This window comes from Cibotium barometz, chromosome 6, assembly GCF_041138505.1.
Source record: "Cibotium barometz isolate CiBa-2024 chromosome 6, ASM4113850v1, whole genome shotgun sequence".
Classification (NCBI taxonomy): Eukaryota; Viridiplantae; Streptophyta; class Polypodiopsida; order Cyatheales; family Cibotiaceae; genus Cibotium; species Cibotium barometz.
The window spans coordinates 19,470,842-19,495,481 of NC_141051.1; the positions used below are offsets into that span (position 1 = coordinate 19,470,842).

At 47.5% G+C, this 24,640-nt stretch overlaps 1 protein-coding gene across 1 annotated transcript in view; it reads right to left on the bottom strand.

The window, feature by feature from the left end:
* The window catches only part of LOC147637487 (ABC transporter B family member 13-like), a 43,905-nt gene extending 19,964 nt beyond the window's left edge, over positions 1–23,941 (bottom strand). Inside the window, exons 1-4 of the mRNA XM_086799273.1 lie at positions 22,452–23,941; positions 21,994–22,048; positions 21,559–21,734; positions 21,215–21,415 (exon numbers count right to left, since the gene is read on the bottom strand). Coding sequence (XP_086655399.1) covers positions 21,215–21,415; positions 21,559–21,734; positions 21,994–22,048; positions 22,452–22,880 — 861 coding nt within the window. The 5' untranslated portion in view covers positions 22,881–23,941. The remainder of the gene's footprint in view (positions 1–21,214; positions 21,416–21,558; positions 21,735–21,993; positions 22,049–22,451) is intronic.
* Between the last annotated feature and the right edge of the window lie 699 nt (positions 23,942–24,640).

Sequence of the window (24,640 nt, forward strand, 5' to 3'; positions counted from 1 at the left end):
TCTCGACCACCCCCGAGATTTCGCACTCACACTCGCATAAGTCTCTTCTCCGCAAAGGTTTGTTCAATTTACACGAAATCATCAAAATCTCTAAAACTTTTGCTAATCTCACTCTAATTTGCGATTATAAAATCCCAAGAGAGCTCAATCTCAATCATTTGCATGAGTGAACTCAAATTCTGCCCAAAACAGCCTTCTTTGATCTTCTTTTTCGAAAACATGAGCACGGCCAATATTAGTCGGGCTCTTTTGCATGAGTGTTCACTTTTTTGGAGAGGCTAAAGGAGAGGCTCACATAAAATATGTACGTGTTTTTTTTTAATCAATGGGAAAATGGCCCTACTGAGGAGCCTGTATCTCCCAAATGGTGAGAAATTGGGAAAATTCCCTCAATACAGCTTCTTAGCGCTCTGAATTCTACACACTTTTGCTCTTGATGTCCTTGGGCCAAACACCTTCATCTTCAGCCCCAAAATTGATATCCGGCAGTTTTTTGGAAGACCAATAGTGGTAAGCCGAAGGCTGCAACCTTAGATGACCCGCCAACCCTAAAAGACTCTGAAGAAGAAGAAGATAAGTCTATTGAACCATCTTTGCATGTCTTTGCTAGTGAAGGAGAACAAAGACAATAATAAACAAGAGGAAGAACATCCGTTGTATGTGAAGAAATTCTTAGAGGAGTACGCAGATGTATTTCCGGATGACCTTCCTGGACTCCCTCCCCCTATGTCATTGGATTATGCCATAGGGCTCATTCTTGGAGCTGTACCCCAGCCTCACATTCTCCCCCACCCCCCCCCCTTCCCTTTTTTTCTACCTCACCGTAGCCTTGTCCCTGCTTCCCACATGAGCCTCTTCCGTCCTTGCCTTTTCGCTCTTCCTTCCACTGCCCCTGAGTTCTTCGCCAGCCTACTCCCCTTCCCCGTCTTTCACTTCAGCCCCCTCTTGGTCCTCTTCGCCTTCCCTGAACCTCTTCAGCCCCTCCTTCGACAAGTGTTTTCAGCTTCCGGGCAATTGTTTTCTTCAGCGAGTGTCGACGTCTTCTATTCTTCACACCTCCAAGAGGACTCCATGGCAATCGCTCCGTCGTCCCCGACCAAGGCCGTCATCCCTTGCCTATCCTTTTCGGAAGCAGATCTTCAGCTCCTCACATAGACAGTCACTTCCGCCGGGGGGGCGGGGGGGGGGGGGGGGGGGGGGGGGGCAGCTTGGGGACCTTTTAAAGCTAGCCTTATTGGCAAGCTCGGAAAGATCACTGATATTCATCCTTTGGGGCGTGGATACTACTAGGTCGATTTTGATTCGCCTGCAGCATCAAACAAAGGGGCGTGGATACTCCTAGGTCGATTTTGATTCGCCTGCAGCATCAAACAAAGTCATGTAGTTGAGCCCCATCGCACTACGTATGGCCCAGGCCATCTTTGCGAGGTGGCTGCACGGCTTTGACCCACCGTCTCTGACCCTCGGGCTGGTGTCTAAGGCTTCCCGTTACAATATGCTCTCTTGGCCTCAAGAAGGAATATCTTCCCCTTCTCCCAAAGATAGACCCCTCACCACCGCTTCGGTTCTAGCTCGAATGGTAAGGATTCCCTCTCTTCGCATCTGCATAGCCTCTTTGGAGATAGTTACTCGTATCATATCACTTCTGTGCCTCCATGGAGCTCCTATCTTGCAGATAGTTGAGTACTCTGGCCTCCCCACACAATGCTTCATTTGCCAACATATGGGACACCTTGCTAGAACTCATCCCCGTCTTCAATCCACAAGAGCACCACCAGTGCGCCCCCCCCCCCCCCCCCCAAAAACGCGCGCACCCCCTCATCAAAGGGGGATCCTTGCACCCAAGATTTAGAGCACCACTCTCCGACCCCAAAGGACCCGGTGCAAGAAAGTGGCAGGCCACCAATTCGAGGCAAAACCGCCATCGGACTTTCAAGGCAAAGCAACGCCATCAAGCACACCAACTGGCGGGCCTCGAGAGGATACAATTATGTCAAAGAACCGTTTTGTGCACTTATCACATCACTCCCCCCCACCCCCCCTTTCTAGAGACCATTACCTCGTCGTGATCCCTCTCCAAGCTTGCAAGTTCCCGCAACGCCCTCTAACCCATCAGAGTCCACTGCGGGCCAGCCTCCCCCCCCCCCCTCCTCCCATGTGATTCTTTTGTCCTCGTCCCCCCTCCCCCCCATCCACCTCCCCCATCTTCCCAACTTTCCTCCCTTCGGCTCCTTCAGTCCCTCCCCCCTCAGCTTCATCAGAGCCCCCATCCGCCTCCCTTGAGCTATTCGATGTGGAGAGGAGGCAACAGACTAGTTCGATTCACCACTCGATCCACCGTTTCTCAGAGCCTGTAGCGATGACCATCGTTGCCTCTCCGCAATGCGTGCTTTCCCTCCAATGCCCCACGGAGTTCTGGGAGCAGCCAATAGACTACAACTTCTTTTGATGCCTCCCTGTCAAGGGAGCAAGCATCTTCAAGGAGACAGTGGCCCCCATCCGTATCTACGTGGTTTTGCATCACTCCATGCCTTCCACCCCAGAGAGTGGCGTGGTGATCTTCTCCTTCCCTCCAAGTGCGACACCTAGGACGGAATGGAGCACGGAGTCTGTGTTTGTCGCCATTCACGGGCAGGTAATAGAGCTCTCACATCATCTACAGAATCTACGTATCACCAATGTGCTCACTCACTTCTAGCCATTGACACAGATGAATAATTCAAATGCAACCCTAAGAGTCTGCGCTTCTTGAGATCCGTCTGGAGGAGTCTGGGCCCTAACCTTTCTAGATTAGACCGATTTTCTGTGGATGAGTGGGCTTGTGGACGAGGTGGCATGGTTGGTATTCTCACAGGCACTACTTTCTCCAATCATGCACGCACCATTCTCTCCCTATAGGACCCATGGAGGCAGGACAGACATTTGAGCACCTAGATTCTAGACTGCCTCATTCACGATTGCAAGAGGCCACATAGAGCAGACTAATTGGCCTCAAAAAGCATGAAAGGAGCATCCGTCAGAGCCTTGCCTCCCTGCAACGGCTTCAGGAGAGTACCTCAAATAGCCCATATGGTTGCAGCCCGTGCAGAGCTTAGCTCTATTGAGGAGTAGAGGATGGAGTGTAGATACCATGTTAGAGCCTCCTTTTGGACCCAAGTGGGAGACAAGGTCACTAGAGATTTCTTTGAGATTACATGTAAAGCTTTTATAGCTTTATTCACATTATTAAGACTTAATTAACAAACATAAGACAAATGCTGATAGAAAGATTGAGATGTTTGCATTGAGACAGGGGCCTTTCTTAAATAGAGGCCGAAAGGGTACAAATGAAGAGACACATCCCTGGAAAGGGGTGTGGCTCTTGAGTCAACGGTTATGTCCTTTGGACTTAGGGGTGTGCCTTTTAATGAATAGACATGTCCTTTGATAGTGACCCATGTGTAAGGGTGTGACCCTTCACAGGTGTCCTTTCAGTTAATAAGGGATTAATGAGTAATTAACGAGAGATTAAGAGAGAGTCACAATCGTGACATTCCCTCCCACTTAAAATAAGACTCAGGGGTAGTTGTTGAGACTCTGGAAGAAGGGAAATGATTGAATTGCTTCTGCATCCAAAGCTCTAGCTGCTAGATCCCATGTCATGGCATTATTGTTGACTATAACAATCTTGCATATACCAAACTGAATATTAACTGCATCTGCAACTTGTCTCATCTTTACCAAAAGCATGAGAATCATATCTGTAACTTGCGTAGATGTTAATATCATTAGGAACTTCGAGCTTTGTCCAAGAAAAGACTGAATCTTCATTTGCCTTTAGAGAAACCATAAGCAAACTGTCTTGAATCTCCAATATCAAGGGTTGTGTCACCAAACTTTGCATTTGGTTAGTGACCATCATTTGGAAATCTGAAAGGGATTCCATTGGCTTGTCTGTAACACGGATGTCTTCAAGGGTTGTCGTAGATGAAGAAGAAATATCTTTCATATGGTTTTCTTTGCTTAGAAAGTTGTTCTCGGAACAAGTTCTGTCCAAAGATTTATTTGTAACGACTAAAGTCATGCTGCAAGAGTCTGCGTCTGGTTTATCCTTTGCACCACTAAAGGTAACGACTGGAGTCTTCATTTTTTAAGAAGAATCATCATTCACCACGGCGTCAGGTATCTGGTCAGAGACAAAGACTTCGTTTTGCACGGGCGGTGAGGAGGGTATCGCTTCTGCCTGGGTCACCACAAGAAAAGGAGTTGTGGACATTGTATTTGTCACACATGTACAAGAATCTTCTAAATCTTCAGTTATCTTAGCAGGTATTAAGGCTTCCAATGTAGAAGGGGGAGGTTGAGGTTGTTTGCGCCTCTTAGACCTCTCAAGGATCCTCTTGCACAACGTGAGAATGAGTAAGTCTTCAACACTACCACCAAGAGCTTGCAAGGACTTGAATGTAGGGCATTGCTCACGAGGGGAAACTTGTCCAACGTCACGACGTTCACGACCGAGTACTCGACTAGGGTCGGACACACGTGCAACTAAGCCAGCCCATCTTGATATGGCTGATTTCTTTCCAAGATGTGATCCTTTGGAAGCTTCATGTTGCTGCTTCTGTTGCTGATGATTCCAATAAGAAGTTGGTTGCTTAGAACCGTAACATTTCCAAGAATATCCATGCTGAGGCTTGCGTTGCTCGCACGAAGATACTTTGTGTCTGGTTGTCTCTGAAGAGCCATGCTTAGGGTGAGAGAATTTTTGTTGAGAAACATGTTGAAGCTCATCGATACGAGCTTTTGGTTGTTGATGGAACATGGCTTCAAACCGCTGGAATGCAGCTTGTTGCTGTGCATTTTGCTGCTCCAAGGATTTGTTTATAGCCATCAATATGGAGACCATCTCTTGATCATAACAGTGTTCACCGCATCTATCTGGCACTCAGATATTCCTGGGGTAAATGTGCTGCCTGTGGTGTAGGAATTGGAACTGGTGTAGGAACTGGTTCGGGGAATCGGGAATAATGATCACCTCTGGCTCAGACAGGGGTGAATCCGGGATGACAATAATCTCCTATGAGGGGAGAGGATCCGCCGGCAGTTCATCTTTGGGAACCTCGTCTACATACGAGAGATACGGAACGGGCACATCGAAAACTTCGTCTGCCATTGCGCGCACAAGAAGGTGCTTGCAGATGGGCCAGCGCTGGAGGAGAGAGAGCGAACCTGGGAAAAGTGGCTGGGAGAATTCGCAGATGAAGCCACATGCTGCCGTTGGCCCCCTTTTTTTTAATGCGCTGGAGGCTGGCCGTTGTGTCCGCTTTTTTTAAAAAAAAATGCGCAGGTCGCTGGCTGGCCGTCGGGTTCTCCTGCTTTTTTTTTTTTTGAGTGTGGGATGGTCGGCGGCTGGGTTTCCTTGCGCTGGCGGGTGGCCGTTCGGTGCTAGCTACCGGCTGCTTCACGTGGCTGGTGGAAGCCATGTATATAATAAGGCTTAATTATAAGCCTTTAGTTATAAGGCTTTGTTATTATTTTTTTTGTGTAAAGGTGACGCGTCGCCGCCGACTGGAAAGGGTGCGCCGCTTCGAAGGGGCGCCGCAAGCAAAGCGAAGAGGTGAAGGGTGAAGGGCGCTATTCAGCGGCGAGGGTTCAAGGTCGATAGCTGCTTCTAAGCAAGCAAGGGCTCACGCCTGCCAACACTGCCACTCCGACCCTCCAAGACATTAAGTGCATGCCCGTAGGTGTATCGCCACGGGTGGAACTCGCCTGTAGGGTGGCCAAGCACGGAGGCCGAAGGGAAACAAGGACCCGTCTAGGCACGAGGCGTGAGGGCAATGACTCCGGTGCACGAGGCGCGTTCACGGGACCACCGAGGACGCGGGCAGAGGGGGACGGCTGTAGGAACTCCATCGGGTTGGGACGGGGAGAAAATTTAAGCGAGGCTTAATCTTTAGGCATCTGCTGCGGGTGAGAAGATCTTTCCTCCGCCTCCATACAACACCGAGAAGAGAGGTGGATGAGGGAGTGCCGCGGAGAGGGTGAGGGCTTCACAACCCACAGGTAGGAAAAAATTTTGCTCTGATACCACTATAAAGCTTTTTTAGCTTTATTCACATTATTAAGACTTAATTAACAAACATAAGACAAATGCTATGCTGATAGAAAGATTGAGATGTTTGCATTGAGACAGGGGCCCTTCTTAAATAGAGGCCGAAATGGTACAAATGAAGAGACACATCCCTGGGAAGGGGTGTGGCTCTTGAGTCAACGGTTATATCCTTTGGACTTAGGGGTGTGCCTTTTAATGAATAGACATGTCCTTTGATAGTGACCCATGTGTAAGGGTGTGACCCTTCACAGGTGTCCTTTCAGTTAATAAGGGATTAACGAGTAATTAAAGAGAGATTAAGAGAGTTAGTCACAATCATGACATTACAGGCCCACACGAGCGGAGGGATGGTATCCGCAGATTGTGAGGCCAAAATAGATCCATGGTTGTTGATCCTCCTAGGTTGCGAGCCATTGCCACGGATTTCATGTGTTCCCTTCTTGTGGGTGCCCCCCTTCCTTCTTAGGTGACAGATGCACATGGGACGGTTTGGCGGCATACAAGAAAGGTGGTCCCCCTCACTCTCTTGACTTTCCTGTTGACACCCTTTACTTCAAAGGAGCTTGCGGAGGCTCTGCTGGCATTCCCAAGGGACAAATAGCCAAGAGAGGATGGGCTGCATGTTTCCTAATTTCTTCGCCATTGGCATGTCATGGAAGGCTACTTCAAAGCTGCCTTCAATGAGATGCCCAAGAGGATGTCAAAGGGATTGACTCTTTTGACTCCCAAGGAGGATGGTGACAAATTGGAGATTCGGCAATGGAGACCCATCACCCTCCTAGGGACTGCCTACAAAATCCATCGAGCAGCGACTGTAGCCTTTCCTCCCCAATTTGATTCATGGCACTCACTAGTTTTGTCCGGGATCGAAGTAGTCTAGACATCATCTTCACTTTTTGGAAGACGACTGCTTCAGCCAGGTTGAGGAAGTAGAATTTGATAGTTCTCCTTTTGGATTTTGAGAAAGCCTAGACTGGGACTTTCTAGAGGGGGCGATGTTTCGAATCGGATTTCCAAAGGATTGGGTTCAAGTTGTTTTTGAGCTCTATTCGGCTTCGCAAAGCCAAGTTCTCATTCACGGGACCAGAGGTGATAGATTTCCGCTTTCTCACTCGGTTCAACAGGGCTGCTCACTGACACCTTTTATCTTCTTGTTTGTTGCCAAAGCCATGAGCAAATTTTCTCTCCTCACAGGAGATAGGGCTAAAGGGCTACAAGGGCACTCTTCTCATCCGCTCACAGGAGGAGCTGCTTGACTCAGAGTTTGCCAGTGACACAGTAGCATACTTATCTAGAGATTCGCCGATGCAATGGAAATCTTCTGATGTGCAACCGACGCATAGATCAACCGGCGCATAGATCAACTGGCACAAGTCATGTGGATTCTACGTTGGCTCATCACCTACCCCAACTTGGAGGCTAATTGAGGCTTTTCAATGGATCTTCAGCGACACTCCAATGCGTTATCTTGGATGCCAAGTTGGTACCGATATTTCCCCGGAGCAGTAGTTAACCCCTCTTCTTCTGAGCATTTGGAAGAAGTTGTTATATTGGAGTTCAGCCAGGCTAAGCTATCCGAGTCATGGTGGTAAACTAGGTTCTTCTCGCCAATATGTAGTACATTACCTCTTGTTGGGCCTTTTCTCAAGCTTGATTTGGTCAAGTTCAGCGGTTAATCCGCAACTTTCTTTGGCTGGTAGCCATGGACACCTTGCCCGAGCCAAGGTGGCCTTGAGAGTGATCATTCAACCTCAACACCAGGGAGAGACTAGGCATCATCAACCCCTCTATTCAGAGCTATGCCTTTTGGGAACATTGATAGTTCGTGGACTTCTTTCGGGGGGCCTCTTTTCAGAGTCGTACCCTTTTGGGAACATTGATAGTTCGTGGCCTTCCTCCGGGGGTGAGCCCTGGAAGGACTTTCTCCTAACCAAGATCTCCGCCTGCATGTTAGAAGTCATCTCCTGTCTTCATCAGACACCAGGTGTGCCCACCCTCTATAGGTGTTTTATCATTTTTCCTCACTCCCCGTATTTTTTCCCCATTTTTCCATGGTGTGGGTGGCTGCCACAGGCTGGCAGGAGCTTCTGATGCTGGCCGACTGCACTCTTGTTCACCTAGAGCTGGCCGACTTGATCAGAAGGAGTCGTGGGTTTTTTCTATGCTGGCCGACTGGCTGTGCTTAGTCGTGAGGGTTGGTGGGGCATGATGCGCTGGCCGACTGCACTCATGGGGCCATGTAAATAGGCCCCATAGCCCCCACATTGTATTCATTCAGTTTTCCTCCGGATCTTGTGTATAGAGAAGAGTTACGCGCCTATCTCTCTACTTCTCCTGTGCTGTCTATTTTCTGCACTCTACTTGCTGTTGTGGTCTCAGATTTGGTTATCATTTCTACTGCGTATTTTGACATGGTATCAGAGCCCTAGGCTCTTGAAAGATCTTGGGAGTTTTCTGAGCAAGAGGGGGATAGTTACGTTGCTGATTGGTGGACTGTTCGGGAAGAGAAGTTGCAAGCAGAAGGCGGGCTAAGGTGCTGGACAGCCACTTGCAGGTTTAAAGTTTTCTTTCCCACCCACCCACCCTTTTTCAATTACATCCCCGCGATGGCAGATTTAGAGATGGCTGAGAAGCATGTGAAGATCCCGACTCTCCCCACGTTCCCAGTGGACGGTCAGTTGGACGGGAACAGTTACGGCATCTGGAAGGTTATGATGGAGTCTGTGCTAGAGTCATATGACCTTGCTGATTTCATCGTCATTGGGGTTCCACGGCCGAAAGCAGAGGAAGGGGAGTTAGTGTCGATGAAGAAGGACCGAGAGGCATAGGCACAGATGTGGGATCGTGTCAACGCCAGGGTTCGGTCATTTATTTTCCTCAATTGCACACCACAAGTAATCAATCACGTAAAGCACATGACGCTGGCCAGAGGCATATGGCAGCACTTGGCTTCTCTTTATAAGAGGGTATCACCCATGAAGAGGATCTCCTTGGAAGTGCAGATGCGGGTTATGAACCCTGCAAAGTCGTCGACGATGCGGGAACACATTAACAAGCTGCATGCCCTTCAGCAAGAAGTCCTCCAGGCTGGGAAGGAGATATCATCCGAAGACATGGCCATTACTTTGCTGTCCCACTTGCCTGCTCAGTATTCCACTTTCTACTCCTCTTTGATTACGAGTGGTAGGCTCAGCACCATTACCTGGGAGGAGCTTGTGCCCATGGTCTTGGACCAGGAGGAACGTTTCACGAACCCTCCTCACGGCGGAGGTTCGGAGGCCTTAACTGGCCAACGGTCGAAAGGCCGGAACAACAACAAGGGCAAAGGGAAGGCTTCACCGGAGAAGTCTTCTAAGAAGAAGCCTGACTCAAAACGAGAGAAACTGAAGGCCGAACGATCCTGCAATGATTGTGGCGAGAAAGGCCACTATTGGAGGAAGTGTCTGGGAAGAGTGCTGATTCTTCAGCCTCAGCTGAAAAGACTCCTGCATTTGTGCACTTAGAGATGATGGACTCCAATGCTTCATCGTCTTCGAGCGAGGAGGCAATAGGCTTCACCACGAAGGATACCCAGGAATGGATTCTTGACAGTGGTGCTTCCAAGCACATGACTCCATCCCGTGACTTCTTTTTGGATCTGAAACGGCAGTCAGGTCGCATCTTTATTAGCGATAACCCCACTATTCTGATACACAGTGAGGACCGGATGGAGATTATTCTGGACGGCAAGGGGGGCAAGCATGCTTCCCGTGTTCTTTATGTCCCTGCTCTGGGTTTTCATCTTTTGTCAATGCATGAAGTATGCAAGACTGGCTTTCAGGTGGAATTTGAGGAGCATTCAGTTGCTCTACAGGACCGTGAGACTGGCTAGGTTGTTTGGGAAGGCGGTGTGGAGAACGGTATCTACAAACTCTCTGCACTCTCCTCGTTGACAGGTTCTCAGGTCGGAGATTTGTGGCACTTTTGTTTTGGCCACTTAAATGTGGACGCACTATGGCGAGCTTTCCGAGACCAGATGGTGGTTGGCTTGCCAAATGTTGGCAGTAGGCAAGGACGTTGCAGTTCTTGCATTCGTGGGAAGCAACAAAGGGAATCCTTTCCGAGGCAAGGTACCAGGCGGGCTTCGAAACCGTTGGAGTTGATTCACACTGACTTGTGTGGACCTCAGCAGACACCATCATTGGGAGAATCTCTCTATTTTATGCTGCTTGTTGATGACTGTACCAGATTCACGTGGGTCTACTTTCTTTCACAGAAGGACCAAGCTTTTGCACGGTTCAAAGATTGGCACGTGATGGTGGAGAAAGAGTCTAGATTGCAGGGAAAGACTCTCATGGCCGACAAAGGAGGTGAATTCTCCTCGACTGTATTTCTCAGATTTTGTGCAAATCATGGCATCAAGAGGGAGCTAGCCAATACAGGATCGCCTTCAGAGAATGGAGTTGTAGAACGCAAAAACAGGACTGTGGTGGAGATGGTGAGGACCATGCTGGAGCATCGTGATCTTCCTCATCCACTTTGGGGAGAGGCTGTGGCAACGGCTGTCCATACCCTCAACCGATCTCCGACGACTTCAGTACCTAACATGACTCCGTTTGAGGCATACTTTGGCACGAAACCTGATGTCTCGCACTTTCGTGTTTTTGGGAGTGATACGTATGTACATATTCCGTGTTTTTGGGAGTGATGCGTATGTACATATTCCGAAGAAGCAGAGGGGGAAGCTTAACTCCAAGTCCCGCAAGCTTATATTTGCGGGGTATAATTCTCTTTCCAAGGGATACACATTGTATGATCCAGACAGAAACGAGATTGTTGTCAGCCAAGATGTGGTCTTTAATGAGCATGTTCCAGTATCCACTGTCGAGGAACCGCCACTTCTTGGAGATCCAGAAGAGTCTGATGATGATTCCCAGACCATTTCTCCAGTTGATCAACCTCAGTCAGTTCAGGAGGTTGAGCCTGCAGTGCAGCTGGAGTGGAGCCCCCGCAACGGCGGCAGGCTCCTCGATCTGTTCGAGTACCCAAGTGGTTGTCAGACACCCTTCAGGAGTCAGGTGTCACGGAGTTACCCTCCGAGTGGACCACAGAGGACGGCCCTCGAAGATCACACAGAGTCCAAGACAGAAGCAATATAGCGGAGCTTCTTCAGGTAAACTATGCTCTGATGTCTCGTATTATGCGGGACAAGGAGCCCACTTCTATAAAGGAAGCCCTTTCACAGGATACTTGGAGGAAAGCCATGCAGGTGGAACTTGATGCCATCGAGAAGAACAACACATGGGAGTTGATACTGAGGCCATTGAAACGATCGGTCGTGGGTGTCAAATGGGTCTTTAAGACCAAATATGCGTCAGATGGGTCAGTGGACAAATAGGCGTGGAGGGCAACCCCGGGGCACTCGGCACCCACGGAACCTCGCCGGCACCCGGGAAGGCCTAACGTGCCTACCCGGTGTGTGAGTGCGTTCCTATGGCGTGGAGGGCAACCCCCGGGGCACTCGGCACCCACGGAACCTCACCGGCACCCGGGAAGGCCTAACGTGCCTACCCGGTGCGTGAGTGCGTTCCTAGGGTGCCTACCATGGGTCCGTGCTTTGCCTCTCCTTGCACCTCCTCCCCATATAGATGCATTATATTCGGGGCGGGCTAGCATACCCTCAAGGCACCAAGTCCCTTCGGATAGAGCTTGGCGGGGAGGGCAACCCCCGGAGCACTCGGCACCCCACGGAACCTCGCCGGCACCCGAGAAGGCCTAACGTGCCTACCCTTGCACCTCCTCCCCATAGAGATGCATTATATTCGGGGCGGGCTAGCATACCCTCAAGGCACCAAGTCCCTTCGAATAGAAATCCCACCTCACAGACGGTGATCGGACCGAAAACGGTGAAGGCGGGGAGGGTAACCCCCGGGGCACTCGGCACCTCGCCAACACCCGGGAAGGCCTAACGTGCCTACCCAGTGCGTGAGTGCCTTCCTAGGGTGCCTACCATGGGTCCGTGCTTTGCCTCTCCTTGCACCTCCTCCCCATATAGATGCATTATATTCGGGGCGGGCTAGCATACCTTCAAGGCACCAAGTCCCTTCGGATAGAAATCCCACCTCACACGGTCAAGGCGGGGAGGGCAACCCCCGGGGCACTCGGCACCCACAGAACCTCGCCGGCACCCGGGAAGGCCTAACGTGCCTACCCGGTGCATGAGTGCGTTCCTAGGGTACCTACCATGGGTCCGTGCTTTGCCTCTCCTTGCACCTCCTCCCCATATAGATGAATTATATTCGGGGCGGGCTAGCATGCCCTCAAGGCACCAAGTCCCTTTGGATAGAAATCCCACCTCACACAAGCTTTGTTGTTCTAGGATCAGAAGGGATGGTTTACAGGTTACGTAAGGCCTTGTATGGTCTTAAGCAGGCTCCCAAGGCTTGGAATCAAAAGGTTGATTCCTTCTTTGTTCGGACTGGATTTCAGAGATCGGTTGCAGATATCTCTTTCGGGAACGCGGCATGGTTACGATTATCATCCTTTATGTGGATGATCTCATTCTCACCTGCGGTCATGTGGAGCACATTGACGTGACGAAGGCTGCCTTGTCAAAGGAGTTTGAGATGACCGATTTAGGCTTACTCCACTTCTTTTTGGGATTAGAGATCTGGCAGACCCAGAGGGAGTTTTTTGTCTCTCAGCAACGGTATGTTCATGAGTTGCTTGAGGCCTTTGGGATGGAGAACTGTAAGCCTATTACTTCGCCAATGGACCCAAACACAAAGTTAACCGTTAAAGATCCTTGTGAGCCAGCTGATGCCTCACAGTATCGGAAGTTGGTTGGTTCATTGATCTGGTTGATGAACACCAGATTGGACTTGAGCTTCTCCGTGGGGCTGTTGAGCTCTTTTATGCAGACGCCATTGAAGTCTCATTGGGACGCAGGATTGCGGATCTTGCGGTATATCTGCAGAGTACAAAGGATCTAGGACTCTTTTACATAGGAGGGGATGGAGTCAGACTCCAAGGTTGGAGTCACTCAGATTGGGGAGGAGATCCAGACACGAGAAGATCTACTTCAAGATACAGTTTTACCCTCGGCTCAGGAGCAGTTTCGTGGAGCAGTAAGAGGCAGCCAACTATTGCCCTATCTTCAACAGAGGCAGAGTACCGGGCTGCTTGTAGTGCTGCTTGCGAGGTTGTGTGGTTGCGGAGGCTGCTAGGCGAGATTGGGTTTCTACAGAAGGAGCCCACAGTCATCCAATGCGATAACCAGAGTTGTATAGCTATTGCTCGAAACCCGGTCTTCCATGCCCGAACCAAGCATATAGAGATACAGTATCACTTTGTACGTGACAAGATCTTGGCTGGTGACATCTTGCTCCTTTATTGTTCGACGAAGGACAATGCAGTGGACCTCTTCACGAAGTCTCTACCTCAGGCTACGCTCAGGCAGCACTCCAGCTCCCTTGGGTTGATTTCACACCAAGGAGCTGAGAGGGGGTGTTAGAAGTCATCTCCTGTCTTCATCGGACACCACGGCCTCTGTTGTGGGTGTGCCCGCCCTGTATAGGTGTTTTATCATTTTTCCTCACTCCCCGTATTTTTTCTCCATTTTTCCAGGGTGTGGGTGGCTGCCACAGGCTTGCAAGAGCTTCTAATGCTGGCCGACTGCACTCTTGTTCACCTAGAGCTGGCCGACTTGATCAGAAGGAGTCGTGGGTTTTTTCTATGCTGGCCGACTGGCTGTGCCCAGACGTGAGGGCTGGTGGGGCATGATGCGCTGGCCGACTGCACTCATGGGGCCATATAAATAGGCCCCATAGCCCCCACATTGTATTCATTCAGTTTTCCTCCGGATCTTGTGTATAGAGAAGAGTTACACGCCTATCTCTCTACTTCTCCTGTGCTGTCTATTTTCTGCACTCTAATTGCTCTTGTGGTCTCAGATTTGGTTATCATTTCCGCTGCATATTTTGACACTGCACCCTCGTCTTGGAGGGTCCCTGGCCCCAAAGTACGAGATGGATTTTCACAAAGATGCAGGCTCGTGGCTTTAGCCCTGCATTTGATGACAAATTTGAAGCCAACCTCCTATGAGCTTCAGATCACTTCAAGCCAGCCCTTCTGCAATCCACTCCAGTTGCATCAAAGGAGTGCCTTCATCAACCCTTGATATGGAACCCCTTGGTCCGTTTATCCAGTGCTCATATATGTTGGGGACCCATCCGCACGTATCGTTGGGAGCTTTGAGTATGGGTCCAACTCGGCCACTCAAAGATTGGCTCGGAGGCCCAGAGAGAGAAGCCTCACTCGAATATGGGGCAAGGACAGACTTAGCTTTGACATCAACTCTTCCATCCCTCCAGAGTGGCTAGCCCCAATCCGGGACCCACCCCCCCTCACCAAGGGTTGGGAGCGTTCACCAAACATGACATACCCTTGGTCGGTCGTCCATGGCATTGATGAGAGCTCCACCTTCCTCACCTTCTCTATCGAACCACATGGCGACTAGACAAAGCAGAGCCCTTTGGAGGATTTTAGTGGATGCACCTTGCAAAGGATGAGAGTGATTGGTTTCCATGAGCATAGTTGGCACATAGACACTCCACCCGCCAAGGTGGTCAGAGAGGGATTCTGGCGGTTAAGGCTATGGGAGGGTAGGCACTTGGTTGGCCATTGGAGGTAGTCCAGCAATTTGCTCGAGGTGTGGCCATCTTCAGGAGTCCGAGCGACATTGCCTTTGGGAATTCTTTGCATTTTCACTACAAGCCGCTCCCCACCCCCCCGCCTCTCGCCCCCCACACAATTACTTGGGGCACAATTGCTTGGGCCACTAAGGTCGTGGCTGCCATGGCATATGAGGAGGATTGTGGGAGCCTTGCCTTGCAGGTCTCTCATCATTGTATCTCTATAATTCCAATTCCAACTCCCTCTTATGATCATTGGACTCTCGATTCTTGCCAAAGATGGGAGATTTGTAGCAATATTATTGCATGGCATATCTGAAGAGCTCGTTGTAGCGAGGCCATCAACAGCACCCTCACCACGCCAGCGGAATCCATCGGGAGCATCTAGCTCGATATCATTCATACCCTCCGTGGACATTGGGAGAAGCTTCAAGGTGGCTTCGATTGTATGCGGAAGCGCCCGCGAGACCTTCCTACGGATTTGATGTCACGGTCTTTTTCTCATTGACAATGGTGGTGAGCCCACTTGGCATTATAGACCACTTGTGTGGTTGTTTCCCCCTCCCCCAATTGTACAAGGTAACCTTCTCATCCCAAAACAGCCAGCTGGGAGAGAAGAGACTCATGATCTCAAGTTACTCGTGGAGTGCGTCCTTAAACATTGGAGATACTTCCTACTTAGTGTGAAGTTTGAGTTACAAACCAATCACCAAAATCTCACGTATTTGTTTACACAACCACTGCTAAACAATCAACAGAGGAAGTGGATGGAGCTTCTATGTGAGTATGATTTTGATATCACATATATTGAAGGGAAAGAGAACAAAGTGGTTGATGGTAAGATCCGAATTGAATGATGAGATCAAGGGTGCTATTGAAAGTGATCCTTTCTTTGACCAATTATTGGTATATTCAAAAGTTTTATGCCCTTTCTCTTCACAATGGTAACACAAGCGAGATCATTCTGCCATTCATTCTTCCCCGCTTCTCTTCTCAGCTAACCCTAGTTCACTTTCAAGTGCTACATACTTCTCTATTGGGACTAGTTATTAAATTACATACCACTTTAAAAAGGATCTTGACCACCACGTGCACCCTGCACATTGCCCTGCATCATGGGCCTCTTTGTCTAAAACCAGAAAAACCAAAATTTTCAAAAAAAAAAAATCCTATGTTCGACCCCTCTCGACCCTCTTCTTCTGTACTTGCGGCATTTGCTCGGAACTTTCAGCTTTATTAACTGCATCCATAAAGTCTACAACTGTTACTAGATACATGATATCTACAATTAATCCGTCCACAAGCGTACTCGTAAGAGCTTCCTCATCCAATTCCGGTGCATATTTCTATTCTCCTTGTACTACTCAACGGCTAGACTCTCTTGAGTCTGCCTAGAAAATTCCATCTTCTTTCGCATACTATACTGAGATGGAACTTTTCTTTGTGTGCCGCTTGAATTCTTCCCATGTCACAAGACCTGCTGCTGTGGTGGCGGACCTCCACCATAACTTTGTTGATTCTCGTAACTGCTGCACAATAGCAATTTTGGCTTCACCAACCTCATCAAATTTCCGCAACCAGAAATAATCATGGAGTTCCTCTAACTTCCTCTCCGGATTTAAGAAACCCATCAAATTCAAAAATACGTGCTCTCTTGCATTTAAGGGAATTAGAAAAGAATCCCAAATCTTTGGGGTAGCTAGTAGTACTCAAGTACTACACAGATGAGAACTGGCCCCATGTTGTCAGGCAAGAGAGCAAATCATTTGGAACCTACTCTAGAAAGAACGGTCAATAAAACAACCCATCTCTAGAGGGAAGAGCCTCCACTCCACCTTCATGAGGATGGAGTTCATGATGATTGTCTCCTGCAATCCAAGGGTGGACTAAACACATTCGAAAGCAAACCTCAAGACGCTACCAATGTAAGTCATCAATGGGAATATATCAAGGGTTGGGGAGGGAGGGGGAGGGACAGAGGAGGAAAAGGAGAGGGGGGGGGGGGGGGGGAGAGAGAGAGAGAGAGAGAGGGGGAAGTGGGGAGGGGTTGTGGATTTCCAAGAAAATGATGGAACCACCAAGTGTGGGTCTCCCAATCTTATGTCAGAATCACTTGGTGCTTCTCATCCCTAATCCTTAATAAGGACTCAAAACCATCTTGAACATCTACCAGCACCCCATCCTACCTGGGAGAACCGAAGAACGGGTCCGATATTAAGCTCCTTTGCCAGCCCTGGCACACTGCTGGCCGGACTCCTGCAGTAGCTCTTGTTCCTCACTGTCCCCTAGCAAGACAATTCCTCCCCCTTTCACTAACGTGCAATGGAGGGGGAACGAGGTCGGGAATCGAGAGGCTCTATTGCCCTGTCCTCCTCTAGATCCCAAGGGGGGAGGAAAGGAAAAAGGAAGAGTGGGAAAGCCACTTGGTGGGTAAGGGCAACCAACAAAGCTCCATCACAAGTGGCTTACGAAACACTTTCCTGGAAGTAGAAGCAATAGGTGAAGCTGGCCCCAAGAGGGAAATCAAATGTGGGAGATGATCATCGAGCTGAAAGAGAATTCAGTCTATGCATGCCACTATGTGGACTTGGCTGTCTAAGGAATTCAAATACCAACTCTGCTACGAGAAACCCATGGCATTCTTTGAGCATGCTAAGAACGCTGACTGTCACCAACAATCCAGCTGTTTCGGAGAGAGTTCGTATCAAGCAAGAAGCCATGTTTTTCATGGAGCAAAATATGCAATGGCACTACATGATAGAAAGAGGCTTCTTGGAAGTACACTAGACACCAAAGCCTCAGAGGATGTAGCCGCAACCAATGACGCAGACACCAATGATGCATCCCTGATCACCGAGAAGAGCCACTTGAAGTGGACACCAATGATGCATCCCTCATCTCCGAGAAGAGGCACTTCCACAGAAGCCTTAGAAGATGTACACTAGACACCAAAGCCTTAGAGGATGTAGCCGCAACCAATGACGCAGACACCAATGATGCATCCCTGATCACCGAGAAGAGCCACTTGAAGTGGACACCAATGATGCATCCCTCATCTCCGAGAAGAGGCACTTCCACAGAAGCCTTAGAAGATGTAGCCGCAACCAATGAAGTTGACACCAATGATGCATCCAGAATCACCAAGAAGAGCCACTTGCACAAAGTTATTGGACAAATTGATGTACATGGGATTTATGGATGTAAAAGAGTTAAGCCTAGGTCATTTGTTCAAAGGTTAAAAGCCTTGCAGTAGATGTAAACTGTGCTAGTAAAGTTAAAAGTATCCATGAGGTGTACTAGGAGCCAAGAGCATTTAAAGGAGCCTCCATTGTTGACTTTGGAAGCTAGAATCTAGGGCATGTGGAGACTACAATCATGGAGAGATTCTAGGAAAAGAATCATGGAGAGAATTTGGGAGAGAATCATGGAACTTTATTAGCACTTAAGCTTGATTAGCATTGACCTAATCATCTTGTACTCGATCTATATAAGAGGCACACATCTAATAGAAATTATCTCTCATTCTACTCATTATGCCTTGTTTATATTAAACTTTTATCATTAAGCTAATCTCTCATCATTAGCATGTCATTAGCACCTAAACCATGAGCTTCCTTGTGTAATTTGAGCATCCATGATTCCAACATTTAGTATCAGAGCTATGGTTCCATATCCTAATACTCACAATTAGTCATTTTATCATTCTCACTAATCACATTAAGCATTTGATTAAGCTTTTGGTCACTTCTCACTCACTCGGCCATACCCACTTGTAGTGGAGGTGAGATTTCTCTCTTCAAATCTCACCATTGGGAAACCACTCATACCACTTTATTCCCAGCTCAAAGGCGCTTAAGATCATCGGCGGAAAAGGACAAAATGCACAACAGGTCGTCGGCAGCACGCGTTCAAAACAACGCAGTTTTTTTTACGAAAGTTTACATCTCGAGCTCTATCCTTTAAAATTGGCTAATTTCTCTTAGCCCCAGGGATTCTCAACACGATGGTGGACTCAGTTTGTTGATTAGCAATCGGTGCAAGCCTATGGCATTCATAGAGGACATCTTTGGTAAAAGTGAGATTATGATTAATCTTCTGTTTATGAGCTTAAATCTTATCAATGGTTTTTGCTATTACTTGGTTTATGCTCATTTTGTAAAAGCCCCATTATTTGGTGCTTTGATTTCATTCTCCAAGTTTATCCATTCTCTGTAGTACAAAGATGAAGTTACCTTCACTAATCAGTTAATCAACACTAATCTCAATTTTCTAGAACCATTGAGGTTTCATTCATAGAGATCATAGGGATCCGCTACAGCTCTCTATCATCTCACATTGTAAAAGCCAATGACTTTGATTTGGTGCTCCAAATATTTACTCCAAATCATTTTATTTTCTATTTTTATGCTTTTAGGAGTGTTTGGCATTCATTGCATCCTTAATGGAGGAAGAGAAGAAAATAAAGCACAAACATAGAAGAAGTCATCTTTTCTCCCATAATGAGACCTTCTACACAAAGAATATATCCAAAGGATCTACATCAACAAAAGGTTTCTTCAACAACAAAGAAAATGGTAAATGCAACTTTTGTGGCAGGCTAGGGCACTTCAAGAAGGATTACTACATCAAGAAGAAGATCTCCACCAACCTCATGGAAGAAGACAGTCAAGAAGAAGGTGAAGACAATAATGCTAGGCCTCACATGAGACCAACCTTGTTGTTGAAACTAATTGCGCCTTCTAGGCTAGCTCACTTGCATTCTAATCCATTGTACTCATTATATGCCTTTTGAATTCCACTTACTTTGTAAACTTACAAACTAGAGTGAGTTCCAGGTTGGGATCATGTATGTTGTAACAAGGGTGGACAAGTCATGAAACATCCCATGGGCTACTCATAGGGGTTGGGTCATCAATTTGAAGGGGGGGATTGTTGGACAAATTAATGTACATGTGATTTATGGATGTAAAAGAATTAAGCCTTTGTTCAAAGGTTGAAAGCCTTACAATAGATGTAAACTGTGCTAGTAAAGGTAAAAGAATCCATGAGGTGTGCTCTCCTTTGTTGACTTTGGCAGACAGAATCTCGGACATGTGGAGGCTAGTCAACTCTATGGGTGTTCAAAGTGGTGCTATCTGATCATCTATCCCTTCTGGAGAGATTCTACGGAGAGAATCATAGAGAGAATTTGGAAGAGAATCACATAACTTTATTAGCACTTAAGCTTGATTAGCATTGACCTAATCATCTTGTACTCAGCCTATATAAGACGCACACATCTAAGGAAATTCACTCTCTCATTCTACTTGTTTATGTTAAACTTTTGTCATTGAGCTTATCTCTCATCATTAGCATGTCATTAGTACCTAAACCATGAGCTTCCTTGTGTACTTTGAGCCTCCATGATTCCCACAAAAGTCTCCAAGATGGTTGCTGGCTAGACACTGACACCAAAGCTTAGAGGATGTAGCCGCAACCAATGAACTGGACACAATGATGCATCCCTGATCACCGAGAAGAGCCACTCGCACAAAGTCTCCAAGATCGCTGTTGGCTGCCCTGCTACCTTAGATTCTGAACACACGGGTATCGAGATGAGAGCTACATTTTCACTTCAGATTAAGAGCAATTGAGGATGGTTTTGGCTGCCATGGACTCCAACAGGGATGAACTATAGCCTAGCAAAAGCAGAAAAATGAAGTGCCGGCCCATCAGAGAAGGAACTGCACATGAGGAAGAAGAAAGGGAGGAGGGAGCGAGAAAGGAAAGACGGCAGAAAAGGAGTCTGAGAAGAAGGGGGGGAAGAAGACTCGAGGGTAGAGGTAGGGTGGAGAACACGCAGAGGTGCACGACGGGGACCCCTGGCGGTGGCAGAAAACCAGCAAGCAGCAGGTTATGGGCAGACCTGTGAGCAGCATGCACACAGCGGGGGCAGACAGCCAGCTGGGGCTAGGGGGGGACTCACAAGTAGCAATGGGTGCACAGGGAGGAGTCCACACAGGCTGGAGTCTGCGCAAGGCTGGAACTGATGAATACAACAGGACGCTGCAACACAGACTAGCGCATGTGCGATGAGAGGCAGGACGTGGCACAGGGGGTCCAAAAGGAGGGGGCAGCTGCACACCGTAACAGGGGGTGGAGCTCCTGCGCACCATCAACATCTAACCAGCTTGAAATGTGTGATCCAATTGTCATGCATGACAAACCAGTAGAAAGAAAAGTTAACTTAAAAACATTCTGTATATGCCTCAAATGTCAAGATGAGAGAAAGAGGAACCTGTGAGGGGGAAATTATGCTTTTGATGTTGCACTATCAAGGGTGCTTAAGAAACTCAGACCAAAAAGGTTAAAATTTTAGATCTTAGAATGGGATCCCTGTAAGAAGAACCACAACATAGCACACACCAAGGTATATCGGAAAAAAGAGTAAATTCTGGAAAGAAAAAGTAACCTCTTCTGCAACTCTTCCTGCTTCTGCATACGCCTTTTGGCTTTTGCCAGTAAGTCCTATCATAACTGCAGCATAAGTTCCACCTGCTAATGCCATAAGAGGTACGACAGCAAGCGTGAGAAGTGTAAGCTGCCACACAGATGAGAAGCCCACAGCAAACCCTGCAATAAATCTGGCCATATAGTGCAGATAATGGCCCATCTGCAAAATAGAGTTATTTATCAAAATTCTGAGCCACATATGCAGAATTCCTGGATCAAACTGCCGATTCCCAGAAGTTGAAATAAGTCTTACAGAGGTGAAGATCTTCGGAACAGATGTATAAGATCATGGTTAGTACACACCTTTTCACTGATGGCATCTTGCACAAGGGCAGTGTCACTTGAAATCCTACTGACTATTTCTCCAGTACTAATGTCCATGTCAAAATACCCAACATCTTGATTGAGCATTGCTTTTAAATACTGGGTTCGCATGCATCCTGACTGACGCTCACCAGTCTGCATCCAACATGAGACCTCTGCCACAAGCTCAGTGTTACCTCTTTCTTCTTGGTACACATCGTGCTTGTCCAGCACAGAAACAGTAATTTTTAGATTGCATTTCAGAGACCAGTCGGACTATTGCCGAAGGGGAAAAAATAGTTAACAAGAGAGAATTTTCATGCTAAGTACAAGCTGCTAGGCAGGCTTGTAACTTGTATGGGATTATAGAACCACCTTTCACAATTATGGGTAAGTCATAATAATGATTTAACTGACACAAGGAAAAGAACATACCTAGCCATCCAGAAACCATGACTGCAAGCCCCAAATAAAGGAAATAGAGAGCATACTGCAACGAAAAAGACAATTAAACACTGTTTTTTTCTTCACTCAACTCATAACAGCTAATACAGACTTTTGCATGTGCTGCATCAAAACAGTCTTGTCCAGTAGAACATATCAGAGTTACAGAAGTCTGAAAGCCTTGATCTTTTGAGTGTTAGCTTATGTAGAATATAGAAGATTAAATATACATGAATGAACAGCAAGTGCAAACTTGGAACCCAACACCCAACCTAAGAGTACACAAGAACGCTAGGCACATCACACACCTAAGAAGGTCAAAGCCTGCAAAATTACAACAGTATGCCACGGGCTAGGCAAGAACTGAGACCTATGGTGAGCCTGTGAATCAATTCTGGCAAAACAGAAGATGATTGAGGAAACAGAAACACAAGAAAGGTACAGCATACCTTGGCAACTTCCTTGGCCATGGCATTGGGGTCTGTAGCATGAGATCCAAAAGCGTCGATGAGCTTCCCAAAGAAGATGAAGAAGATGGGAATGGATGCTCCATGGACACATGCACCAATGGTGCCAAGAAACATGAGCACATAGTCTAGGCCGTCTGCAAATGAAAAAAGCTTATAGAGGGGGACGCTTGGACGGGACTTTGTAGCCTTCTCACCCTCTTGCTCAGAGTTGTTCTCTTCATGAAGGTCTTCCATTTCAATGCCTTTGGCCTCCTTGCTGTTGTCTTCTTCCTGTACAAAAGTGGCTAGGTCTGTCACCGCCCCGAACTTGTGTTTGACGCTTTTGCCACTGAGACATCGGCCACTGTGTGATTTTTCTGATAAAGCATCGCTGTGGGAATCCAGTGACAATTTCTCGCTGTAACTCATGGCTGCAGAGCTAATACTAGGGCTTCGAGCAAAAGAGCAATTTGAACACCAGAGCAAACCCCAAACCCTAGAGTTTAGAATAGAAGAGCAGACCCTAGGATTCTGAACAGCAGAGTTAACCCTAGCGTTTTCCACAGCAAAGTGAATATTAACCCTAAGGTTGCTCAGATATCAATATATATAATGAGGAATATGGTGCTGGATCCATGGCTTCTTCCCCTGTGCTTGCTCCGATATCAGAAAGCTTATAAGCTTTCTCTGCTCACCGGAGATGCTGGCGATGACTATGGCGATTAGGTGAGCAGGAGACGCCATAGCTGGTGCCTGCTGCCGCATTTCTTGAGCTTACCGTTCATCGTTTCTCCACTCTCTCTGCAAAGAAAGTGTGGCCGCTTGCCCCCTTCAACAACACCAGACAGGACTCTCACAAAGAAATCGTGTTTTCCTGCAAAACGCGTGAAGGCACGGGCCTATTTTCAGCACACACCTAACCGATGATGGGCGTCTTAGCCGCAGGTACTAGAGGTAAAAGCAGGCAGACTAGGAAGCTGCGTAAAATCTTGTCAGTCCTGGCCGAACTAAGCCTACAGCTGCCTTGTTTTCTCCCTTCTTCTCTGCTAAACCTGACTATCTAATGTTCTGTACCTGCCTTTTGCTGCTAACCCTAATACATTCCACCTACATTGCTATCTGGACTTTCTGCATCCGTGCTAACCCTAACACACGCGGCGCATTGCTTTCTAGTCTTTCTGCAACTGTGTCAACCCTACAGCTTTCCTTCCTACTGTTTATTTATCTCTGCTAACCTATGAGCTAGTGTTTCTGTTTCTCTGCTGAGCTTGACACCCCTTTGCCGCTATCCCCTGACCTTCTCGTCCTCAAATTCCTGGGAACTCTTGGCTGATGCAGAGCGGCAGCCCCGCAGGTTCCTTTACAACACATTCGTGAGCTGGAAATGCTACAGAAAAGAATGTACGAATGTAATCGCACATAGAAAAGAAGCTATGTAGCTTGCAAGCGACAAACAGCATTCGTTTGATTTGATTGTGAGGTGCCAGGACAGAGGGCCGCGCAGGAGCAAAAGCAAAGACGTCGTGGCGATAGTGGAGAAGACGAGTACAAGGCCGTGAGCATACGTGGCGACACCAAGGATTGCGCTTTGCCACGTTGTCTACCTATGCAAGCCTTTAATGCTGGGGCACAAATACCTACCCCTCCACGCCAAACAACAAGTCTAAAATCTTTTTCTTTTTTTAAAAAAAAATTATAAGCTTTTAGAGAGCCATCGGACAACAATTAAACACGAATATTCCCGCTCGTACTCGATGCTGTTTCAAAGCAGAGTTCCCTTTATCCTCAACATTTTAAAACACTTTTCAAAAAATAGTAATAATTGGATGAATTTATGAAGAAAATGCTTGTTCAAATTTGTTTTTTCTTCTTTAACTCTTATATTGAGAAGGATTGATGTCAAGTTCAAAAAATAGTAATAATTGGATGAAATTATGAAGAAAATGCTTGTTCAAATTTGTTTTTTCTTCTTTAACTCTTATTTGTGAGAAGGATTGATGGGGCTTTACATGCATGCGCATGCGCGCGACGCACGTGTGTGTGAGAGACAGACAGAAACAGAAAGAGAAAAGAAGAGTCCCAATACATTGACGCAACATCTATAGATCTCTCCACACAAAAAAACATCTCAAAGATAGAATTTCTGAAATTTTGAAGAGTTATAATGAAATTATATCACATCAAACATG